At 26.8% G+C, this 8,693-nt stretch overlaps 1 protein-coding gene across 5 annotated transcripts in view; it reads right to left on the bottom strand.

The window, feature by feature from the left end:
* Positions 1–2,560: 2,560 nt before the first annotated feature.
* LOC102670873 (diacylglycerol kinase 1) overlaps positions 2,561–8,693 on the bottom strand; it is an 81,722-nt gene continuing 75,589 nt past the window's right edge. For 2 of the 5 annotated variants that reach the window (XM_006608401.2, XM_006608405.2), the window contains 12 exons: positions 6,744–6,866; positions 6,334–6,383; positions 5,784–5,858; positions 5,121–5,358; positions 4,609–4,814; positions 4,334–4,507; positions 3,951–4,245; positions 3,757–3,881; positions 3,376–3,663; positions 3,110–3,314; positions 2,858–3,039; positions 2,561–2,749 (listed from right to left, as the gene is read on the bottom strand). In XM_006608401.2, the coding sequence (XP_006608464.1) occupies positions 2,660–2,749; positions 2,858–3,039; positions 3,110–3,314; positions 3,376–3,663; positions 3,757–3,881; positions 3,951–4,245; positions 4,334–4,507; positions 4,609–4,814; positions 5,121–5,358; positions 5,784–5,858; positions 6,334–6,383; positions 6,744–6,866 (2,051 nt within the window). In that variant the 3' untranslated portion in view covers positions 2,561–2,659. The remainder of the gene's footprint in view (positions 2,750–2,857; positions 3,040–3,109; positions 3,315–3,375; positions 3,664–3,756; positions 3,882–3,950; positions 4,246–4,333; positions 4,508–4,608; positions 4,815–5,120; positions 5,359–5,783; positions 5,859–6,333; positions 6,384–6,743; positions 6,867–8,693) is intronic. The other 3 variants (XM_006608403.2, XM_006608404.2, XM_006608402.2) reach the window with 3 other exon arrangements.

Here is an 8,693-nt window from a genome sequence, read left to right as displayed (position 1 = left end):
ATATATATATATATATATATATATATATATATATATATATATACATATACATATATATATATTATAGTCAATCATATAATCGCTAAGAGAAGTATGCGTATATTACGATTGTAAAGGAAGTAATTATTTGCGCGACGAATAAATTGTATATCAATTCTCTACATAAAACGGTCAAGAAATATATACTTGAAAATATATACTTGAAAATATTGACTCGTAAACGCTTGCCTTTAGAATGTCTTTTCATAGAAATTCATTTTGAGAACAATCTATATTCTTATATTTTTTTGTAATTAAATGAATAATGAATAAATAAAATGTAAAAAATATGAAAATAAAAATGAAATGGAGAAGAAATTTCATATTCTATTTACATGATAAAATCTAATCAATTTCAAGAAATAATAGATTGATGTCGTTTGAATTGATTACATGAGATTAATGATCATCATTGTTACAAAATAAACTCTAATCATTTTATATCGTTACATGAATTTTCGATGTTTGTGATGGTCCCTGCGGGATTTCATATACTTGGTGTCATATTTTTTCGTTATATTTTTTATATAAAACCATAACATGGTACGAAAGCAAAAATAAGTACTTATAGATTACGGAATAATGTAAGTGAATTTGATGACATTGATATTGATTTGATATTGGATGAAAAATTTATTAATCTTTATTTTCATAAATCGATCGAAGCTCTATTATAGTATTCAATATTGCTACGATGATTTTTTGTTGAAATATGATTGGATTTGTTTCGATTTTCCTTAAAATTGACATTTTAGAATAACATGAAGTGAATCTGCATGAAGTGATGAGTGCTTAGAAAATGAACATGATATTTTAATAAAAATATGAGTTAATTTATAAAAAAAAATCTATTATTATTTATTTTTATTATCGGACGGAAAATTACTTTTGAAAAATTATAAAAAGAATTCTGTAATTATTGACATATATTAGTTTGTTTTTTCTCAAAAATAATTACATAAAAATAATAATTATATAAAAAAATAAATAGTATGTCAATATTTTAGAGCAGTCGTAGAAACGAGGCTATGAAAATTTGTAAATATAGAGAAGCGTTTGTCCGACAGACAATGAGGAAAAGCATGCTGATGTAGTCGAAGAAGAATCCTACGAAAAATTCTATAAATTCTATACCACAATACTGATCATTATATGTAACACGTTGGCTGTATTGATTTTGATTAATATATTATATCTATGCTTGTCTTCTATTTATTTAACAATACAATATTTAATATATGTGATCCATTTCTATATTTTAATAATTCGTCATGCGATATAATGAAAAAAGCATCAACGTTTGTGTATCGATCAAAAGTGGCCAACGTGTAAAAAGATAATAAATTTAAAAAAACATAATTTATAATAACGCGCAGTTATAATATCGATTAATAATCTATATTGCATCTAATTAAAAATATATGTATAATTTTAATAATATCTGATTATATGATTTATAAACAAAAATAAATGCGAAATAAATTTATTATTATTTTATCGTCGCGTTTGATTTGTTGATATGCTTACGATATATTGCTCTGGCTTGAGAGCCATCGAATAAATAAATAATATATTGGAATAAATAAATAAATAAATAAATAAAACCAATCGATTGTGATTTATATCTAAGCAGTTACGACTAAGCTTTCGTACAAAAATCTTAATGTTAAGAGAGGAAAGATAGATCTTTGATTGTTGGACGGAGTCGTGCAAAAAAGAGGAGCGATCTGAATTTCATGCCGTTCGATAAATTCTTTTCTTTTCCTTTTTATAAAAGTAAACAGTTGTAAAATTGGTCGAGAATAGACAGATCAAAAAACAACATATATGTAGAATATATATAATTAGAGAATAAGAATAGAATATAAAATAATATATATTATTCGTAAATATTCAATATTTAATTGATTAATTAGATGCAAATTAAATTTTATTTTTTTCATGTGTAATAAATATTTGTCTAAGAATGAACTGTTTATTCTCGACTATTCTGATTATAGCTTATTTTATGAAGAAATGAAATCTTTACAATATCTCTATGCTTTGTACAAAAAAAAAAGGATTAATTAAAATCATCGATAATATTATTTAAAAATAATATTATCTATGAGATTAAATAACATTATCTACGAGATTATTTTCTCTTTTGCATGATACCGTACAATCCGTTATGTCGGTATATTATTATACGCTTGATTGCAATAGTACAAGCTTGTACTTGTAGATTTAAAGCGGTAGACTCAAACTACGGATTCGAAAAACAAAAAAGAACATTCGGTGCTTTTTAGTATAATGTATAAAACGATTAAAATTTTATTTTCGAGCTTTTCAAAGCACCGATAATTCATGAGTCTACCGCTAGATCCTAAATCTAAGATGAACGATGCTTTATTATTCTCAAAAATACTGTATACAAGAATACCTAAGTTATGTCGAAGCTCGTTCCACGCGCTCGGACGAGCACAAAAACTGTATTAAGTACGATCGAATTGATACACTTCCTTTTCTTTTTTGTTTATTTAAGATAAGATAAAAGAGGTGGGATGACGTTGAAACTACGTACTGGAAACTGAATTAATGATTTCAATTCTTCAGTTTCGTTATTTGATAATGTCAAAGTTCACCTCTTTAAAAACCGGAAAAAGCCTCGACCCTTCTCTGGTGGTGGTGCCATTAGCATTGGTACTTGGTTCTTATGTGTTATATGAATCTAAAATAATAAAACATTTTGATTATACTTTAATATTTATAATATATATAAATAAATTTATAATATATATAATTAAATTATTATTAAATATTTAAAAAATCAACCTACAGTACATGGACCCTGCATCCATGGTTCACCATCGATTTGCATTGGAAAACGTTTGCTAGTAGTAATAGTGACGCTACTACACTGAGCCAATCTTCTACCGGAATGACGAAGTCCAGTTTTCACTTGACCCATATGCAAACAGTTTTCTAAACCGATCACTTCTATGAGATTGTCTCCAATATCTACAAATAAACGGAATATTTTTTAGTTTTTTCAATTATATATTAATATAATTATATATTAAGTGCATACCTTGTATTGCGGCTGTAAGATCTACGGAATTAAAACTGCTAGTACTGAGTTCTTTGTCTGGTCGTTTTTTCCGTTTGCCAAGACGACGATGTCTTGTATGATGTTCACCCCAGAGATTAGAACCTCCATGAGTAAAAGGAATGTTTAATAATGCGACGCCTTGGAGAGAAGGTCCATGTGCTAAATCCAACGGAGTTCCATCACACTACAAACAAAAAAATGCAATCAATATTATTGAATAAATGGATTTAAGTAAATTTACATACAATGATTTCGAGGTCTTCGTGAAGATTTTTACAGCTGGCAGCAAATTGTTCCGTGGTTGCGTATTCAAAGTACCAAAGTTTATTTTTCATTCTACTATTGAATTTTTCGGGATTTTTTTCCCTTTCCATATGAAATTTCACACAGATCGCTGCGTCCACACCCACCGAGAAATAATTATTAATGATATTATACGGTATACTATCTTGATTTGGTTTTTTCTCATCTTTTTGATCAAGCACTTCTATTTGCCAGCGATCCATCATTACAGGCGTTGCTTTTTCTATTTTCTAAAAGTTTTATTAAAAAATAATATTAAATATTTTTAAAATATTTCTAAATTTTTTTATTAAAATATTTTCAATTATTATTTCATTACATACTTTGAGAACTTTATGAATAGCTTCTCCTTCATAACCACCACCCCATCGTAAACATCTTGCAAGATCATTGCCTGTACCCAATGGTATAACACCTACAGCGGGTTGATGTTCGAATTGAACACGATCTGAAATTCAAAGACAAAATACTATTTGTAAATGAATTTTTTAAAGAATTTTTAAATTATTAATCATACCCATTGTTTCTAAGACCCAGCCAACGGTACCATCACCGCCGCAACAGATCACCTTAAAGTTTTCTACGTCTTTGAACATTTGTAAACCTTGCATAGGTCCACCCATGGCCAAATTATGAACTTGGCGCGGATTCAAAATGTATTGGAACTTCCTTAACATACGTTCGCCTTGCCTTCCTCCAGATTTTGGATTTATAAACACTAAAAGTGGCACGATTCCTGATGGTGGTGTAATTTGGAAAGACATTGCTGGTTGTTGATTAGTAGCTGTTCCGGATGTTAGGAACCCACTTTGCTAATAAAATTATATAAATTATAATAAAATTAATATAATGAACTATTTAGTTGATTATATATTTAATTATATATCTTATTACACTTACTGTGCTAACAGTTGATGAATCTTGTCCATGTTTACTTCCTCTTTTACTATCTCTTGATAACGATCTTTGCCTGTCCAAAACAACTGGACAAATCGCTGTAGGGGGGAGGATATGAACTGCATATTCACCAAGTGTACATTCCGCTCTTATTTGCGAGACACATCTGTTATGTAACTGTACAAATTTTGAGATTAATATAGTTTATTCTTTAATATTTCTTTTTTAAATCTGATTCAATGTAAAAATATAATAATTATAAAAGAAAGATTACTTACTGTTATTTGACACCATCTACAATGTAAACCCGTGATTCCATTATAACTTTTGATAGTTTTTTTACATTTGAAGCATTTTCCGTGACAATTTCCTTCGACCCAATGATGCGCCATTGTCTGGGACGTTTTTTTACTTTTAACGTAGGTGGCAATACAAGAAGCTGGCGCCCTTTGAACACACCTTTCATGGACTGTGTACTTACAGACTGTATAAAAGAAAATAATTCATTTGTTTTGTGTTTCAATGCAAATGAAAAGAATTATCAATATTCAAGGTCGAATTACTTTTATCTTCCTCTTCGATATCATTTCAAATAATAAAAATAATATATATTTTACAAGATTGTTTTTTTTATTAATTATTAAAGAGTACAAAAAAGAAAAAAAGGAAAAAAAAAAGAAAAAATATATATATAAGAAAATTATCAGATAAAAATTTTTCTTAACAAAATACGTGTAAAAAAAAAAAAAAAAGAACAATGCGACATCAAAGAATTTCCGATAATACTTACAAACACAGCAAAGACCCTTCTTTCCGAGACCAACTAACATATTTAGACAGAGATTACAATAGGCGGGTTTGCTAAAGTGTTTTAGCCTCCAGAGATGATTACCATCTTCCTTTACATGAGAATCCAAGCCCAAAAGAACCAGTAAAGGTATCGTTGTAAGACCACCTCTTTTCCACTCTTCTAAAGACACTGTACCATCCGCATCATAATCTATTTCTATCATCATGTCTTGCAGTATCTATAAATATTGAGAGAACTTACATTCAGATATCGTTCATCAATTTTCCATTTTTTTGCTTTCTATAAACAAAGAAACTGTGAATTTTATATATATTTATTATAAACATTTTTTTTATTTGACGATAAATGCATATACGATTATAAATATATTTATTTTAGCAAATGAGCAAATAGTTTATTATAAAGAATAATATTTATTATAAAGAAAAAGAATTATTTTTATCAATATAATAGAATCAATATAATAGAAATGAAATTATCAAGAAGCTAATTATTGGAAAAGAAAGTTATTAATGATTAAATTATTATTTAATTATTAAATTATTATTATTATATTATATTATATTATTATTATTATTATTATTACTATTATTATTATATTATTAATATTATATATATATTAAATTATTATTTTCAATTTACCGGTTTCAATTCCGTGACATCCCATCCGAGATATTCGGCGACATTCATCATCTGATTGACAATGCAATCCATTTCCTAAAAACAAATAGTAATATTATGATATTAAAATTTTGGTTACAATAGATAAAGCATTTTCAAATCGATTTATTTCAATTTGTTGATAAGTTTAACAATATAATAATCATTATTGATAGATGCACCTATAATTAATTGATCGATTAAATATTCAATATCTTTTTATGATGTAAAATATATAATTTTTTCTTTTAAAATTGAGAGATAATTATTGAAGGATTTCAAATAAAAAAAAATTAAAAATTAACTAATTATATTCATATATAGAATAATAATAATAAATAATAAATGATACAAGATATAATATTTGAAATAAAATTCATCAAATTTTTGTTTAATGTCAAAATTTTACAATTTCATGTTTGCTTCGAAATTCCAATGAAATTATCAAATGAATATATTAATAATTAAAAATTAAAGTTATGTTGTGTTTTAAAAAAATGAAAAAAATTAAATTTTTTCTTGTTTTACTTACATTGGTATCAAGAACTCCATTTCCATCTGTATCATATAGCCGAAACATGACTGGAAAAAAGGGAAAAACGCAAATGAATTAATGCTCATCGAAATTAGTGTACAACAAGTTGCAATAAATATGCAAGTTTAAGTGTACTATATGTGAATATAGATAGCGAATCAATCAAAGAAACGACTGACGCTATACATATGTTGAACGTCCGAATCTGGATCTTTAAAAAGTTCGAAATACATCAGAATTATCAAGATATTAATGATAAAATTTTCTTTTATCGATTTATGATTCACGATAAAATATAACGCTTTAATTAGAAGGGTTGTTCATGAACTTAACATGAAAATCATATCAAGGTTTGCCCTCATAGAGTGTAATTAACTTTGATCGATACGAAAGAAACGATTACTCACACTCCAATTTATCTTCTGGTCTGCCAGCCTCCAGAAGAGAAAGATAGCACACGATATCCTTAAGACTGACTTTAATCGAGTGGACGTCTATCGTGCTTTGCTTTCTAACGAGATGTCTCATTTCTAAAAATTGAAAGATAATAAATGAAGTTAAAAATTTTGATCGATTTCAAATTTATTTTTTAATCATCACTTTAAAATCTATCACGAAATCTATAATTTATTTCTTTACAATATTTATTTTATAATAACTCATTTATTACTATCTTTTTCTTTAAAGAAATTTTATTTTTTAAATTTGTTTTTACAATACTTCTTTTATAAATTTCTCATTTCGAAACATTTGTATAGTTTGTGATGCTTCAAAAAAAACAAATATGTCTGAGTAATATAATATTGTGGTTGTGTTTCTTCTTTTTCTTCTTATAATTTTAATAATTGACAGAATACTTTACCGAAACAAAAGGAAATAGAAAAATTTAATACTGGTGGCGCCATCTCGCGGATGGACGCTGGAAGCTTCGACTTGTTACGCGGGTTACAGAACATGCAAGGAGGTATTCGTGACGTCATAAACAAAGGAAAGCAATATTGTGCGAAAAGGATACAAAAGAAGCGCCACTAACTATATGCGCATGCGCAATAAAACTTTCTAATGTATCGAAAACATTACATTGAAAATTAATTAATTACTAGCTTTTTCCGCAAAATTTCCATACTTTTAAGATCGCATGTCAAAGCTACAACCCTAAGCAACATTCTTATATAAATTTTAGTACGATTTTCTTTTTAATTAATTATTTATTAATAATTAGTACGTTACGTACGGACTAACGCAATCAATATTCAATATATTTTTCCCTAATTTCACATTATTATGAGATTTATTTATAAATATAAATATATATATCAGAAATGTGATTTTTTCCGCTACATTTATGTATAATTTTTATTTATAACTTCATTCTTGTTTGAATGGATAAACTGATTGTTTGTTACTTAATCGTAAATTGTAAACTTCTTATTTGATTTTGGGCATGCGCAATAAAATTTTTTTAATATATCGGGATGACTACGTTGAAAATTAATTAATTATTACTTTTATACTAAAAATTTCTATATTTTTAAGGTTGTATCTCAAGGTTAAAAGCTCAAGCAAGTTTCTCATATTAATTTTAATAAAAAATTCTTTTCAATTAATTATTTATTAGTGCTTATCATAGAGAATATCTCAATCGTAAATTCTTGATCTATAACATAGTAACAAACAATCGATTTATTCGTTCAAACGAGAACAAACTTATGAATAAAAATTATATGTGAATGTAGCGGAAGAAACAATATTTCTGATGTATATATTTATATTTATGAATAAATTTCATAATAATGTGAAATTAGGGAAAAATGTATTGAATATCGGTTGCGTTAGTTCGTACGTAACGTACTAATCATTAATAAATAATTAATTAAAAAGAGAATCGTACTAAAATTTATACAAGAATGTTGCTTAGGGTTGTAGCTTTGATATGCGATCTTAAAAGTACGGAAATTTTGCATAAAAAGCTAATAATTAATTAATTTTCAATATAATGTTTTCGATATATTAGAAAGTTTTATTGCGCATGCGCATATAATTAGGGGCGCTTCTTTTGTGTCCTTTTCGCACAATATTGCTTTCCTTTGTTTATGACGTCACGAATACCTCCTTGCATATTCTGTAACCCGCGTAACAAGTCGAAGCTTCCAGCGTTCATCCGCGAGATGGCGCCACCAGTATTAATTTTTTCAATTTTCTTTCCTTGTCTAACTTATAGACAAAATGTATTTTATGTTTCTACATGTAATATCAAATTTTGTATATTTTTGTTTTTTTTTTTTATTATATATATTTCGTAAATGTATTTATTCTTTTACGTATATACTTTATACATATTTTATACATACATATAA

Source organism: Apis dorsata, unplaced genomic scaffold (assembly GCF_000469605.1).
Source record: "Apis dorsata unplaced genomic scaffold, Apis dorsata 1.3 scaffold_35, whole genome shotgun sequence".
In the NCBI taxonomy this organism is placed as follows: Eukaryota; Metazoa; Arthropoda; class Insecta; order Hymenoptera; family Apidae; genus Apis; species Apis dorsata.
Note: the sequence above shows the minus strand (reverse complement) of the source record. Positions and strands in the feature narration are given on the sequence as shown.